General features: G+C 37.6%; 3 protein-coding genes across 4 annotated transcripts; 1 reads left to right on the top strand and 2 right to left on the bottom strand.

The window, feature by feature from the left end:
• LOC18785025 (DNA-directed RNA polymerase III subunit RPC3) lies at positions 79–3,932 on the bottom strand. 2 transcript variants are annotated; one of them, XM_020558365.1, is made up of 14 exons: positions 3,750–3,932; positions 3,510–3,657; positions 3,286–3,389; positions 3,103–3,190; positions 2,823–2,974; positions 2,193–2,333; positions 1,985–2,089; positions 1,787–1,898; positions 1,486–1,635; positions 1,312–1,349; positions 1,130–1,222; positions 743–835; positions 473–622; positions 79–323 (listed from the first exon to the last, which is right to left on the bottom strand). In XM_020558365.1, the coding sequence occupies exons 1-14, from the start codon at positions 3,819–3,821 to the stop codon at positions 189–191; spliced, it is 1,581 nt and encodes a 526-aa protein (XP_020413954.1). In that variant the 5' UTR covers positions 3,822–3,932; the 3' UTR covers positions 79–188. The 2 variants fall into 2 exon arrangements, with proteins under 2 accessions (XP_020413954.1, XP_020413956.1); XM_020558367.1 differs by lacking the exon at positions 79–323 and having other exon boundaries at positions 510–622; positions 743–828.
• On the top strand, positions 9,802–10,985 carry LOC18784626. Its single transcript, XM_007218378.2, has 3 exons — positions 9,802–10,017; positions 10,107–10,433; positions 10,540–10,985. Exons 1-3 carry the CDS (start codon positions 9,942–9,944, stop codon positions 10,737–10,739), a joined length of 603 nt encoding a protein of 200 aa, XP_007218440.1. The 5' UTR covers positions 9,802–9,941; the 3' UTR covers positions 10,740–10,985.
• Positions 12,057–14,621, bottom strand: LOC18786648 (tubulin beta-1 chain). The gene is made up of 3 exons (XM_007217941.2): positions 14,094–14,621; positions 13,631–13,900; positions 12,057–13,064 (listed from the first exon to the last, which is right to left on the bottom strand). The coding sequence occupies exons 1-3, from the start codon at positions 14,485–14,487 to the stop codon at positions 12,385–12,387; spliced, it is 1,344 nt and encodes a 447-aa protein (XP_007218003.1). The 5' UTR covers positions 14,488–14,621; the 3' UTR covers positions 12,057–12,384.

The following is a 16,621-nucleotide window of genomic DNA, read 5'->3' as shown; positions in this document are numbered from 1 at the left end:
TAATTTTCTTCAAATTTTTAGTTACCAGGCCTACACTCTTCAAATTTTGATTATTTACTTAGACGACAAAGACCAGCAAACTGAAAGGCCGATCCAACCAGAATAAAACCAAGGGTGGATATACAAGGGATCAGAAAGTTGGAAATAATATTTATTAATTTAGAGTCGGAACGAAGCCGTCTACAATCTCAGAAATCATGGAAGAGCATGAGAGCATCATCAAGCTTCAAAAGGGATGCTTGCAAAACTAAAATGACATTTCTGTATAGTTGCCATTGCTTCGCCATTTCCCCGAGAAGTTTGTGTGCTGGGAGATCAGTAATCTGCAAAGAATCACCACGACACATGAAAACAAACTACATGTACACTATTCAAATTTTCCTCACATCAATGCCCGTATTCCAGAACAAAGAAACAAATACATAAATTCATATTTTTTTTAAAAAAAAAGCAATTGCCCGTATTTACGAACCTCCTTGAATCGTTCCTCCTCACAAGCCAGTCGAAGACTTAAATTCAAGGCAGTGTGGAACATCTCATCCAAAACATGTTTCCAAATTATGGGTTTATCTACTCTCCACACCAAGAACTGTGACTGTCTAGCTCCTGTTACAACTAATCTCTGCAAGGATATGAAACATTGTCATGGAGAGCAAAACTAAATAAATAAATAAATACACTACTCGTGTACGTATGTGTATGGGTGTGCACGCATCGTACGTAAAAGAGGCAACTGCTTTACCTCCATATGCAAGTAATCATCCTTCCACAGGTTATAGAGAATCTTGGGAGTTTCGTTCTTTTCAACAAGCGATAACTGTGACATATCTGAAATCTACAAAGAAGTATTGGAATAAGTAAATGAAGTAACAGATGCACTATTTTAACAACCACAACAAACTTGAATAATTCATCTTAGAAAGTTGAGAGAATTTATATAGGAACTTAGCATGCAATATTCTGTCACATTAAAATCTTAGAAGAGAGAGATTGCTGGGTTTGATTTAGTTCCTTTCAGTATTCTCAATAACTAAATAAAAGAGCGATATTTTAAAAAATTATACTGATGTCTACGAAATTTTCTCAGTTTCTCAGTTGCCAGTGGAGGAACCCATAGCAATGTTATTACCTTATCCGTCTCAATTGGACGACCGGCAAGTGACAGTATTCTAAACATTGTATAAGCATCTTTCCCATATCTTTTCAAAACAATTAACTCCACCTGCAGAAAAGGAAATGTACTTAGACATCTGTCTTGGTAAATAAAGATTTATTTTCATATTTTTTATAAGACCAAAAATCAGAAAAAACCTCATCGTCCTGAGCTAGCTCAAGAATTTTCTTCAAGTCTGAACAAGAAACAAATGTGTGAGTAAAAGCAATATTCAATGTATCATTAGGTCATCCATACGAAAGATAAAGGATACATAAAAACCAGAATTCAAGTTTTGAAAATATATAAAATTGTATGAGAGGGAGTTGTACCAGCACTATATGACTCGTCCTCATCCACGTCTCTTTCTTGGCTTGAATCACAAAGCCCGCTGAGCGAATCTCTGACACGACCCATGGTCAAACTACGACCGGCTTCACTGTTTATTACCTCTTCATAAATGGTATTAAGTGATAAAGGAACTGCAAAAGAAATCAACAAAACTATGAGCTAAGGAGACAGCATGGAACAATGGTAGGCAAATGGCCAATCAGGTACTACTGCTCCCTGATTTCATTTAGTAAGGCTTCACTTTAATTTTATAGCATGCAAGAATCTGAACATCCAGTTTACCAGAATTTTCTGTTTTAACTTTCTTCTCTGCAGTTCTAGTTGCCTTAAGCATTGCTCTTAAGACAACTGCAGCTTCATCATCCAGTCGTGCTCTCACATTCTCAACGCAAGCCTAGAACACATGGACAGAATATGCGGTACCATATCAGTATGAATAGATAATTATAATCCAAACAGAAAAACAGACAGAAAACCAACCTTATGCCTTAGACATCGAATGAATTCCTCAAAATTGGCACGCCAAAGAACCACTTCATCACTCGACTCAAATTCTGCATCGAACTCCAAAGTAGCATGCTTTCGCTATAAATTCAGAAAATAGCATATTAGAATAGGGTACCTTCCAGGAAACTGCATACTAGAACAACTATCCCTGGTATATAGAAATGACAATCCCTATACCAACCTTCTCCCCAACACTCATATTATCACTTTTTCCTCCAGGAGCATCAGCTTCAGAATCTATCATAATTGAAAATCTTATGGCTTCCGGAGGCGCTGCTGCTGCTATAACACGCTGTTCAATGGTCTCGGGTACTTCAACCATCTGAAAAAGTTCCAAAATTGAATTATAAAGATCTGCAATTTAAAAAATTAATTAACACATGCGCAACTAAAGAGGGTTTTAAAGTAGAGAACTCTTTTCTTAATTTTGCTACCATATGAATTGTGTATCTTTATTTTATAGGGCTTGTATGATTGATTTGGTTCAAATATATGGGGTCTTCATTTTGAGTTTTTGGTTCACAGGGTATATATATATCGACCTGAACACATGCCACAATCAATAAATAGGTAAAGTTAGTATTGAGTTACCTAGCATGATTAATTAGACACACTGTAAAGTAGACTAGTACTTGACAGGAGACTGAAATCACACCATCCGAACACAATACAACTCGATGTCCACTAAAAATGCAACCTTCATTTTCATCCAGTCCAGTAATAAAGGCTGACAAACTTCCAATCAAACCTGATCACCCCTCCCTGTGGCATAATCTATATCTTCGACACAAATTATCTATTACAGCATTACCTTAGCAGACTTAGCACCTCGCTTCTTTGCAGGACCTTCTTGTTTAGTAGCTTGTCCAAGAACTGGTTCTGGAGCCGGGCAGCGTTCAACAAAATGGGCGTTCACAAGTTTAAGAAAGCTTTCCTGGACAGAATCCTTATCTGCAGAATCTCCTGGTTGGAGGAAAAAAAAAAAGCAAGTTGTAGGAATGAAGCACATGAACCGTACACTTAGTCACAATGCTCCCACTTAACTTTAAATTGAAGCAAAAATTTTAATAAAACATTGATAAAAGGCTCACCTTGACTTTTACTTGATTCAGCTCCTTCAATTATTTGTTTAAGTGTAAGCCTACCATTCTCAAGCAAATCCTTGAGAATTAGTTCACGCTGGAAAACAAATGAAGGAAAGGCAATATCAGAGAATCGATGACACCCTAAAAACAACAAACCAAACCAAAAACAAGAAGAACAAAGAAACCAACATCTGTATCGAGTTCCTGGGATACAACAGCAAGAAATTTGGCAAACCTCCCTCGGTGGATTATATTATCGAAGAGCGCTATATACTGAGTGACTTTTGGCCCCTCTGCATCACCACATAGGCAAACAAAAAAATTCACTCATTTTATGCTCTCATTAAGCAAACCCAAAAGCCCACATGAAAATTGAAAAGAACAGAAGCTGAGTTTAGGGTTAAGAGACGAACCGGATTGGTCGAAGGAGAAGGGTTGAACGCAATTGTGTTGGATTAGAATGAGGAGAGAGTTCTTGACTTGCTGAGGGGTCAACTCTGTGAACCCAATTAGCTGTTTCAGGCTTAAGTGTCCTCTTCTTAGTAGAATTTCACACACTTTCTGCAACCACAGACACATACATAAAATCAATGATAATTACCCATAATTTGAAGAAAAAGGTAAAAGCTTTGAAGAGAAAGAGAGAGAGTTACAGCGACGAGATTGCCGAAGTTGGAGGTGATGATGTGTACGGCATATTTGATGCCGTATTGGGTCAGCGTCATCTTCTTCTGCCTACTTCTCCTCCTCCTTCAGCGAAAGAGCGGACAAAGATAGGCGGGAAATAATAACCATAGACGCAGGCCTCAGGCGAGAGTTGCAGCTCCCTAGAGTGGTCAATGCTCACCGTTTTATTATTTTAATCTTTAATTCAAAGACAACAAACCCTATTGGGTAGGCTATTGCGGGCCGATAAAATTAGGCCCGAGCTTCACTCGTTAGTGGGCCTGAGCCGATAAGTTGGATGGACGCGAAATTCAATAGTAAGGGTGTCATATATGAATGCTCACGTGAATTTTTATATTAGTCTTTATTAAACTTAAGTGAAATTATTATTTAGATAAATTATGTGACTCATATAAACATCCACATTTATGATCTATATATGGCACATCACCATAAAACAACTCTAAAATGGACAAAATATATCAATAAGATATATATCATAAGAAATAATAATACTTAAGAATAATGAAGGATTATATTAGAAATTAAAGAAGGAAGGAATGTGTCATTATCTTTTTTTTCGATCGATTGAACGTGTCATTATCTTATAGGGAATATGCTGAGTTTTTTGGTGGCAAGAAGAGCTGTTTGATTACAACTTTTACCTGCCCTCTACATATATAACCATGCAACGCAATGCAAGTGCCCATGCCCGTGTTATCTTGTCGGTCCCCCTTACCCCTAACATACCCGTTTTGCGATTGACAACATTTGAACGGATTCAATGCCGTAGGCTCCATTTAATCACTAATTTTCCGAATAATATAGGGATAAACTATTTAGGTCTCATCATTATATCGTCACTGTTACGTACGTAATTATAATATGTGTGAATGATATAATTGATATGTTATTGACACAAAATGTAGTATTAATAAATAAATAAATACACGTGTTACAATATTAATAACACTATGTGATGGTATAACCATAACACCGAAGAATTTCTAATGAACGCAGGAGCGGGATCTATGCTCTCTGAGGGCTTATAAAAGCAGAGCTTGGTAGAGAAAGAAGCATCTCTTGACTCGAATAATAATAGTCTCTCACGAGTCACAAGTACGCAAGCTAGCGAACTTTCTCATCACACCAAATGCATGAACAGAACACAACAGATTTGTGCATCTATAAAAGAAGCCAGGACCAGCCAAACCTTTACCATTCTTATAAAATAACTCAAAAACCAAAACCCAAAACCAGGACCACTAGCTAAGGTACCATATGTATATATATATATATATATATATATATATGCACGTCAGTATATATCATGTTTCCTCCAAACAAAGGGTGGGTTTTTGAATCGCAAGCAGATATATGAGAGAGCTGTTTCTTGAGAGAGTTTTGGAGTATGCATATCTTATAAACGAGTGCAGGTGGAGGCTTCCAAAGGGATCGCATTGATCTAATTAACCAAATCAACATGGTGAGTGTAGATATTTGATATTGGATCGATGCGATCCCTTGGGAAGTTTCTATCGTCAGCTCTAAATCATCATGTTCATGTGGTTCGTTCATCCAGGTAAGAAGTTGAAAGAAAACCCTCCTTTCTGAGTGAACTGTAATCAATTTTTTCAGTGCTTAATGTCACGATATATGGTAATTAAATTTTGCTCACTCGTCTGAATTACACAAAAGAGCCTGTGCAAATAATATATTTATATATATAAGCACAACTTGATGAATACATGGCTCATCATCATTCTGATGAGTAACTTGATACTTTTGTTTCCTCGTGGTGGTGATTGATTGTTGTTGTTCCTCTGCTATTTTCTTAATTTGGTTGTCAAGATTTGAAGATCAAAATCAAGACGAAACAGGGAAACCCACGAAATTTATGCTTGTTAAAATTAGTTTTCCAATTTAAAATTGTTTCATAAAACTTCCCATCTGATCTTGAGCATTCTGCACAGATTAATATAATTGATTCAACATGCATGCTGTAGCCTGAACTGAAACTGATGACCCATGGGCCAAAGATGGAGCATCTCGTGATCCATTTATGACCATATTATATTGTCATTCATTCATGGCAAGAAACTGTTTGTGTTTTAAATTCACTGAAACAAGTTATAAAATATCTTACACAAGAAATCTTGAATTAGATTTGATCTGACGGAGGCAAAAAACCAACATGAATATGTCTCATCGACGACAAATCCAGTACTAAAAACAGTCATTATTGTCGGATATTTTCTTGCCCCATGGGCCTGCCGAGTGGACTATATATATGCATGATTGTTGAACTACTCTGTCTGATGTCTGATGATGCAATTGCTTGATTGTTTTTGTCTTTCCCAAATATATATATATATATATACACACACACACACACATGTATGTACATGATGTTCATAGATAGACATGGCAGGTGAGAAGGAACCCACATGATTCATGAACGAATAATAATCAATAAAGAACAACAAAGCATCAGTAACATGAATCGTACTATTTTTCATTGTCGGTAACATGTTTGTTTGTTAAGCTCCCAGTAGTTTTTGTCAGGGAAAACTATGTATATACCTGGATATTTATATATATATGAACAAATAGATTGTCTGAATTATATACATATATGCTAGATATTATGTTCAAATGAGAATTGACATGTCGGCCATCGTAGTCTCTGATATTTATGATTGCTGCTAAAAATCCATCTTCTCCTTCTTGAAACATTAAATTTAGAATTTTGTCACCATCACACACCTTGCTAGCTATACATGTGTATAAAGATTGCTCAAGTATATATATATATATATATATATATATATATATATGCGCATTTGATCTAATATTTTTGTTAATACATGAATGCGTAAAGATTGAAAGAAAAGAACATAGTTTGAAAAAACAAAATGTAATAGGATCGCATTGGAGTTGGAGAGAAGGCTTTTCGCCTTAGAGAGAAAAGTAGAAGCCCAAACCAGTCCCACGAGAGCCCAATGGAGCCAAAGGAGATACAAAAGACGTGGCCCTTGGCTCACGAAGCAAAAACAGTACAACAAAAGGGAATCAGCTAAACTAAGCACAGTTTAAAAAATTGGCCTACACCCATGTCAAATCCCGATTAGTTCGGCCCGGCCCAATTAGAGGACAAGGTAGGCCATCAGAGACCAACACACGAATCAGAGACAGTGGTGGCCTGTCCGCAGTGGTGGTTCCAGGATTCGAAAGTTTGCTGAGCAAAACTTACATACTAAACTCGACGGTACAAGTGGATTTTGTTAATAAACATATAAAGATACACATAGTTAGAGGAACATAATGAGCTTTACCTTCAAATGCATCTCTATCAATAAATAAAAGTTTAACAAATACAAAAAAATAAAACTAGACAACATAAACCTAGATCACACTTAAGATAATTGATATTAAAATCTTGATCATCAGCAACTCTTTGATTTTCAACTCTTTCAACTTGACGCTTAACAATGAGAGATTTGGAAAGATTTTACCAAGAAGAGAAATCAAACATCTCAACAAAAATAAACCAATTCTCATAATAGCATCAATGCATTTAATTAAACATACCAACACAAATCAAACATCTCAACAATACCAACCACAAATCAAACATCTCAACAAAATTCCTAAAATCAAAGCCCTAATTCATTTCAACAAAATTCCCAAATTTTAATTCATTCCTAATTAAACCCTAGAATACTCAATTTCAAATTAAAGATGTATAAAATAATTAAAAATGAGAGAATAAGAAGAATAATTATTGCTAGCAAGAGGAGAAGTTGATGTCTATATGTCAAGAGAAGTAAAGGAGACGTTGTTGCAAACAAGACAAGAGGAGAGAAGCTGCCCAACATGCCGTTAACATAGAAACGCTCCTGCAAGTCTACCCAACTTTCTAATCAGTAATGGTACTTTTTTTTTTTTAGTATAAGTGATAGTCTAAACTATAGGAGATGAGGGTTTCTCACGCGCACACAACCAAAATATCATGAGGATTCAAAAGTAAAATCTCTACTTTGTAAGTCAAGATCATTTTCCACTTGACTACCGACCTTATTGCATTCTAAATAAAATAGAAGCTTCTAGTTCTAGGTGAACAAGATATAAAGTTGTGAGTTGAGTCTTCTTTCTTTCTTTTTTCCACAGTAAATTTGGACGATAACAAAAATTCAAAGAATTGTGAGCATGGCTCCTCCGCCCCCACCACAATCACTCATGAAATAGTCGTTATATATGGGGATGCGACTAAACTCGTAAAATTCGGAGTAAAAGTCCAAACTGATGTCTTTGTGGGTTGATATAACAAACTCTCTCTGCGCCGTAGTCTATGGAGTAATGGAAAGCCCTAACAAGAACAGAAAAAAAAAAATTTTAAAAATCTCAACAGATGTCTACCTACAAATTCAAGCTTTGACTCCGCAAACCACGGAGGAGAACATAATCATCTCGGGTTGAAATTAATGAAGCTAAATAAATTAACAATCATTTCGTGTAAAAAGAAAAACATTACATTGTGATTGTAATTTGTAATTTGTAATTTGTAGGTACTAGGTGTAGCTTTCTTCAAAGACGTTTGCTTTGGTCTTCCAGACTTCCACAATACAAGTCTAGACAGAAGCCAGTGTGCGTTTTTCTTCCAAATGCCGATTGCCAAGAAAGTGGGAAAACCATTTTTTGTTTTTGTCGGAGTAGTTCTATTTGCATGTGTTTCAAGTTTTTTTTAACATATTAGCATAGACCGGTTTTCAGATCAGTCCAAAAAAGGACCGGATTTTGTAGATGAAATATGAACCATCTGAAATCAGGACAAAAATAACAACATAAACAACGACAACATTAGAGGTATGTAAGTCATAATGGTTGTGCCAGGTATACGTGATACGTGGCAAATGTCGTGCTAATTTGTCTGTTGATTTTGTTTTCGCCTAAATTTAGGAGCTAATGGCGTACGTAGAACCTTAACTAGGCAACGTGAATAATGTAAAGCAAAATGCCACTCACAAGGATATTGGAGAGTGACATACATACATACATACATACATACCATATACTTACAATACAAGTTACAACTCAAAGTTAGGCAGCCTAGATCCAACTTCATTATTAATAGGTATATACCATATCGTTTAAGACAAATTTAATGCCTTTCCTTGTTTTTTGTTAACATAACTTTTCTATTTTATTGGTTGGCACTATTTGCTGAAAGGATAACAAAAGAAAAGTATCCATTGGTTTTACATACAATTTATCTTTATGCACTTTTTTATCGTTAATTTAGTCAACTTCAATGAATACAGTCATGAATATAGTTGATTAAATTAAAGTAAAAATCTAATATATATGAGGTGGGTTTTTCTTTTTCGGGTAGAAAATCGGGTTGATTAAGTATTGATAACTTATTATGGTTTTGAACCGAACTTCAAAGAAAATGATAGTGTCTAATGGATCATTGAGTTTTTTCAATGCATGACCAATACGATTAGCAAAATATAGTAAAAAATGGCACAAATTATATCGTATCATTTTGCCGTGCAATAATATCATCAATTAGTATATTCTATATTGGCGTGCAAGCAAAGCAACCTAACTAAAGGGAGCATATCATAATCCACTAGGAATTTATAACGGAGACTAAAAATTAATACCGGCCAATATTAAAAGGAAAATAAGGTATCTAGAGCTAGTCTTCACATGCATGTAGCCTGTAGGTATATATATACGACGTCAATGTGGCATCTGGTATATGTACTACGCATATATACACAACACAACCATGCATCTACGCCATTGATAGCGGGCACAAATTGCCACGTAATTGACTAGTATGTTAAATTTGCAATTAGGTCATTGATAGAGAAATGTCTCGAACACGGCCCTCCTTCGTGGGGTCCTGTCTGTTCACTAGGATCTAAACTAGGCTTCGTGCCCCTTTTTTTTCACAATCAAAGTCCACCATCTCTTCTTCAGAATCATAATTAAATCCACCTTTCACAATTTCTATGTTCTACAGTCCTTCTTCAAACGACTATAAAATAGCCCTCCCCACCAATGCGTCTCCACAACCAAACAAACACGTTCCTCCTCCTCCTCCTCCTCCTCCTCCTCCTAGCTTCCTTCAATTAGCCACATCCTCTATCCTTTTTCATTACAAATACATGGCTTCTAACATGAGCTTGAAGACCCTTGCTGTGCTGGCTCTTGCCCTTGCCGTCTGTGTGCAAGCCACCCTAGGTTTGTTTTGGTTTATGGTTACATAATTAATTACCAACTTTCTTATTTCATTACCAACCAATTTTCTAATGAGTTTCATTTGCATGCAGGAGCAATAACATGCGAGGATCTAGACAAAGACACATGCGCATTCGCTGTGTCGTCGTCCAGCAAACGCTGTGTGCTTGAGAAGCATGTGCGGAGAAGCGGAGAGGAAGCATACACGTGCCGCACATCAGAGATTGAGGCAGATAAATTGAAGGACTGGGTGGAGAGTGAGCAGTGCATCAAGTCTTGTGGGCTTGACCGCAAATCCTATGGCATCTGCTCAGACTCTCTCCTGGAGTCTCGCTTCACCCAAAAGCTTTGCTCCCCTCAGTGCTACAACACCTGCCCCAACATTGTTGACCTTTACTTCAATCTTGCCGCTGGTGAAGGTACATATTTATATTCTCAGACTGTGAATCCAATCCAAACACCACATTTATTTATTCATTTTAATAGTATTTAACGTTGATTAATGATATGGTGTTTTGCTTGTAGGGGTATTTCTACCAAAATTATGTGAAGCACAGGGAGCAAATGCTCGTCGACAGATGTCGGAGATCCGTAGCTCTGGATTTGTTGCACCAGGACCAATCCACCCTGCAAATTTGGTAGCACCCGGACCAATTAAGTCAGCCAATTTGGTAGCATCCACACCAACAGAGGTTGCTCCAGCACAGCCTCCTTACTATAACTAAGTGCACTATCATTCCATACATGAGGTTTCATAGGGCTGAGTTTTCCAGCCTCCCTGCCTTTCATGTTACACCAAAATATCAATGTGTTTTATTTAAATTTATACTATAAGTATATTGTAAACTCAGAAATACTACGTAGATTTATTGTGTGGTACAATTAAGGTAATCGTGTTCTAGAAATAGTCATCCAGCTTTGTATGCTTTAATAATGGAATTTAAAATCCTATCTTTTTTTCGCTCATAAAAGTTGAGCTTGTTGGATTTTGCGTGATTGTTGGAAGATTTTTTTTGTTCTTTTTTATTATAAAAAAATAACACTTGTGAAGCAAATGTGAACAGTATACTGTATATGCGTTTCGCAACATTATTGTATCGAGTTTAGTCAAACCAATCTCAAAAAATGAAGTATATAAGCGTATACTTAGAAAAAGAAGGCCAAAATTGAGGAGAAGGATATTCTTTCTCCTTTCTCCATCAATAGTTGAGAAGAAAGTTAGCCCATCATTAATGTTTTGGCCAACAAAGTGACCATACCTTAATATGTAGTATGGTGCCAAAAACTAAAAGGTTAACTAAAATTAGGTAAGTGGGTTGTGGATTAAGTTAAATTATAAGTGTATGTTTAGCTGTGCAAGTGGGGCATAGAACTGTTATTCTAGGTCACGGGTCTAATCTTTTTTTTTTTTTCTTTTTTTTTGGAGGAAATTTTATATTGACTAATTCACACATACAACACGAATGTTATGACTCGAACCAAGAAACTTTCATAAAAGAGCAATTGCTCGAAATCACTACACTAGTTGGTTCTTTGTAGGGATCTAATCTAATTTCTAAACTAACTTAAGTGGTACATTGGCACCACATTCATTTGAAAGGTTAGGCTTTGGATTGGGCTTGCGAGATTGAACTGACAATTACTCGTATTTATTTATTTTTAGGAATTGGTTGTTTGGTGGTTTTAATTTAATTGAGCAAAACTTCTATTTTCCACCTCCTTGAATTTATTATGAAATATATAAATAAAATATAATGCACGGCTTTATTCCACTGACAGATTTATTGCGCAAATATTGTACAAGAGAGAATAGAGAAGCAATAATTAAATATGGATGAGGAAGAGAAGGAAACTTGCAGCAGCCTTCGAGGACCACAACACAAGAATCTTGCAGCCTTTCGAGTGGCAGCACCTGCTTGCGACAGTGGGCACATGCAAACAATACCAGAAAGAAATTGATTCATTGCCAGATTTTCACATGGCTTCAATACAATCTATTTCTTCTCGACTTTAAATGCAAAGATGAAGTAAAAACAAAGATCAACACTCAGAAACCAGAGGCCATGTATATATAATCCATCCACCATCAAACAAAAGGCATTCAATCATCGCAATCTTTACTTAACACCATCCTCATGTATCATAGACATCAATTAACATTTTTCAGTCATTTCACATATTTTCAGACCACTAATACCATCTAAAAACTAAGGAGAACTAAAAAAAATTAAAGCCAAACATGCAGTAATGGCCAAGGAATTGACCAGAATACAGCAATCCAAACCCCAAATAAGCTACTAACGAACAAAACCAGATTAATAAATCCACAACATAACTGCAGCAAAAGGAGAACAGACCGAGAATTCAAGATCAAGCCTCCTCCTGAACTTCCTCTTCATCTTCATAGTCATACCCTTCCTCATCTGCTGTAGCGTCTTGGTACTGCTGGTACTCGGAAACCAGATCGTTCATGTTGCTCTCTGCCTCGGTGAACTCCATCTCATCCATTCCCTCTCCTGTGTACCAATGCAAGAAAGCCTTTCTGCGGAACATGGCAGTGAACTGCTCACTCACCCTCCTGAACATTTCCTGGATGGAAGTGGAGTTGCCGATGAAGGTCGAAGCCATTTTCAGACCAGTAGGTGGTATATCACAAACAGTAGACTTGACATTGTTTGGGATCCACTCAACAAAGTAGGATGAGTTCTTATTCTGCACATTGATCATCTGTTCGTCGACTTCCTTGGTGCTCATCTTGCCACGGAACATAGCTGAAGCAGTCAAATACCGTCCATGACGCGGATCAGCAGCACACATCATGTTCTTTGCATCCCACATCTGTTGAGTGAGCTCTGGAACAGTAAGGGCCCTGTACTGCTGGGATCCACGGGATGTAAGTGGAGCAAACCCAACCATGAAGAAGTGCAACCGCGGGAATGGAATCAGATTGACAGCGAGCTTACGGAGATCCGAGTTGAGTTGACCAGGGAAACGAAGGCAACAAGTTACACCACTCATGGTAGCAGAAATCAGGTGATTGAGGTCCCCAACTGAATCAATCAAGTAGAAACCATTGTTCAGATTATGTCATGCATTTGCATATACTCAAGTACACAATCTCAAATACAATTTTTAAAGGAAAAATGGAGCAACAAATAGTGAAATCCCTAAGAAGCTAGTGTGCACAAGTGAAACTAAAATTGCAATTGTGCCAAACAAATAGTTTCCTACCACTAAGCACAAGGCTACAAGTGTCTGCATGTATAACTAAGAACGGTTAGTCCAATTGTATAATTTCTATAATTGTAGCCAAAAACCAAGGACAACAATATCAATTAAAGGGGACTCAACCACATATAGTTAATGCAGAAAAAGCACACAATAATTATAAGCCCAAGGCGCATAACTGATATGGTGAAATCGTATATAGAATTTGAATAATCTGCTCTTTCACTACAAACTACAGGGATAATATAAACAATTCACTCCCCAAGTCAAAATTTCAATAGATATATGCTGAACCGATAAGAGAATTACATATATTTTTCTAAATTGAACTATGAAATCCATATTTACAATTCAACAGGGCAGAGAACCCAAAGAAGAAGAAACTCACAGCTGGGAGTGGTGAGCTTGAGTGTTCGAAAGCAAATGTCATAGAGAGCCTCGTTGTCCAAAACCATACACTCATCTGCGTTTTCAACAAGCTGGTGAACCGAAAGAGTTGCATTGTACGGCTCAACGACGGTGTCTGACACCTTTGGCGACGGAAACACAGAGAAGGTGAGCATCATTCGGTCCGGGTATTCCTCTCGTATCTTGGAAATGAGAAGTGTTCCCATTCCAGAACCAGTACCTCCTCCGAGAGAGTGGCAAACCTGAAAACCTGTTGCCAAACTAGTACATTAGGTAACAATTAGCACACTCGAAACCATATAAAGTGTATCCAACCAGAGTCAATTTGGATTCATAACCAAAATTCTACGATAATAATTATATCTTGTATCCAAACACTCGAAAACTCAGAAAATGAACATGGATCTACTGATCTAGCAACTAAAATCGAACTCGAAGAATACCTTGCAAGCAGTCGCAGTTCTCAGCCTCCTTCCGAACGACATCGAGAACAGAATCAATCAACTCGGCGCCTTCGGTGTAATGACCCTTAGCCCAGTTGTTGCCGGCACCGGACTGCCCGAACACGAAGTTATCGGGCCGGAATATCTGGCCGTACGGTCCAGATCTGACGCTGTCCATGGTGCCTGGCTCCAGATCCATGAGGACGGCGCGTGGGACGAACCTCCCGCAACTGGCTTCGTTGTAGTAGACATTGACGCGCTCGAGCTGGAGCTCGTTGTCGCCTTGGTAACGACCGGTGGAGTCGATGCCGTGCTCGGCGCAGACGACCTCCCAGAACTTGGCGCCGATCTGGTTGCCGCATTGGCCTCCCTGGATGTGGAGAATCTCACGCATTTTGAAGCGCGTTTGAAAGAGAGTGACTGTGTTTGACGAGAGAGAGGAATTTGGACTGAGGAGAAGGTTCGAGGAGAGAGAAATGATCGGGAAGAAGATGAAGGGTTTTGGAGAGTGAAGGAGTGACGTGGGGTGTTTTATAGCGGGAGAGATAACGGATGAACTTGACGGCGCCGTTTGTTTTGAGTGGGAATTTAAATTTTGAAAAGCGAACCTGTAATTTTGAGTGTCAGCAGGGGTTGATCTGGTATATAAATGGTAGGGACCGGAGGGAATATGAGACGTTGATCGGGTTGGCTGCGTGGAAGTCAATTTAGATTGACGTGTCGATGTGAGGGAGTACCGGATGGCATGGAGGGGTTGCAGAGGATGTGGTGTTTAACGTTTGGGAAACGATTGGAGGACTGGATTTCACGCGTTGTGAAGTGGCTGACAGTTACGCGCCAGCGGCACAGTGGGGTAACGTATATTGGATGGTTTGGATGAGGCAGTGAGAGTCTGCAGACTGCACATGAGGTTCGCACCGGTAACACGTGACTGGATAGGGTCATGTGACTAGTACTTCACACAATTTTTTATTTTGCTACATCAAATCAAACAAATATTTGTTGACAATAAGCACTTAAAACGAATTTAGTAGGTAATTTGTTTAACTAAAAAAATTGGTGAGGGTTTTCCTATATATTTGTAGTTTGTGTGTTTCCCATTTTTTCCATTTTCCAATAGATATGGGTTAATTGTTTGGTTTTATCAGCTAAAATGATTCAAAAGCAGCACTCGTGGGTTAGATAATTGGGCAGAACAATGACCTCGTTCTTTTATAATCAAGTTCGAATCTTTATCTTGATAGTTTAAATTATTACTTGAGAAAAATTTACAATAATAAAAAAATATTTGTATGATAGAATTATGGAATAGAAGTTTAGTTGTCACATTTCAAGGTTCTTATATTTTTGGAGACTAAAATAAAGCATGACATGAGATATATATACCAACCTTAGCTTTCACTCAATCTATAACATTAGAGAAGTGGCCCCATATAACTAGATGAACAAACCCAAAAGAGAGCGAAGCATTGTAATTATCATCATCATCATTACAAAAATGACATGAATTGAGATCAAGTGTAGCCATCACTCTACCCTTGGTCACAAAGCTAAGAAACCCATCATTTTTATAGGTAAGCAACTAAGATATGCCAACCCTACCCTCCAACAAAGGAATAATAATATTTTGAGAGAGGGGATCATCGGCTTTTAGCAAGAGGGCAGTGACAAAGAGCCTAAACGTTCTGACATGTTTTCACTGCTGACGCTTTAGTTTGCGGCCATTCCAAGCAAACCCATCGTGTTGATTTGAGCAATGCCATTGCCCTATTGGTGGTGGAGGGCTCCACCGTCCACGTGCCACCAACGACGGGGGTGGCTAAGGTTCTTGGCACCACACCTTCAAAGTTCATGATACACTTATTTGTTTGGATTAAAATCGAGTAAAGGAGACAACCAAGCCAATTTATTGGCAAAATTAAGAGGAAAATTTTAGTGAAATTAAATTTGTGTAAATACACTGAAGTATTGACCAAGATTGGAATCTCATATTTGGATATAAGGTTAGGGAGGAGCCTTCTAGTTTTGGCACTTAAGTGTCTTTGCAAATATGAAATTCTTTGAAGTTGCTAGAAGGTTGATATTGGAGTAGTTTTTATTTTATTTATCAAAGCATATCTTTAACTGACTAGAAGAGTTCAAAGCACGTAAATTGAGAAGTGCGCTGAACAATGTGAACGAGAATTGAAGAGAAAAATTTATACATCATGGGATAATACTTATGAGACGCTTAAGTAATGTCATTAATGCATAAATAATATATATGATGGGGTGGTAATCCGATAAATTAGATGGCGGCTAATTAGAGTTTAAAGATGGAAGAATCGAATTTCTAATTTATTTTTTTATAAGGATAGATCTTCATGCCCATGAGATGGTTTTTGAACTTGAGATTGAACATAGCCTAAGTCCTATCAGGCCCAAAGGGCCAACTCAAAATGTGTTGAAATTGAAAATGGAGGCCTATTTAAGGGGACCTGCTAGAATGAGGAGGTTAATATGCGGGGCTTATTTGCGGGATGTAAACA

The sequence above is a fragment of the Prunus persica genome, chromosome G2 (assembly GCF_000346465.2).
Source record: "Prunus persica cultivar Lovell chromosome G2, Prunus_persica_NCBIv2, whole genome shotgun sequence".
In the NCBI taxonomy this organism is placed as follows: Eukaryota; Viridiplantae; Streptophyta; class Magnoliopsida; order Rosales; family Rosaceae; genus Prunus; species Prunus persica.
The sequence above is the reverse complement of the archived record's forward strand: the minus strand, read 5'-3'. Positions and strand labels throughout refer to the sequence as shown.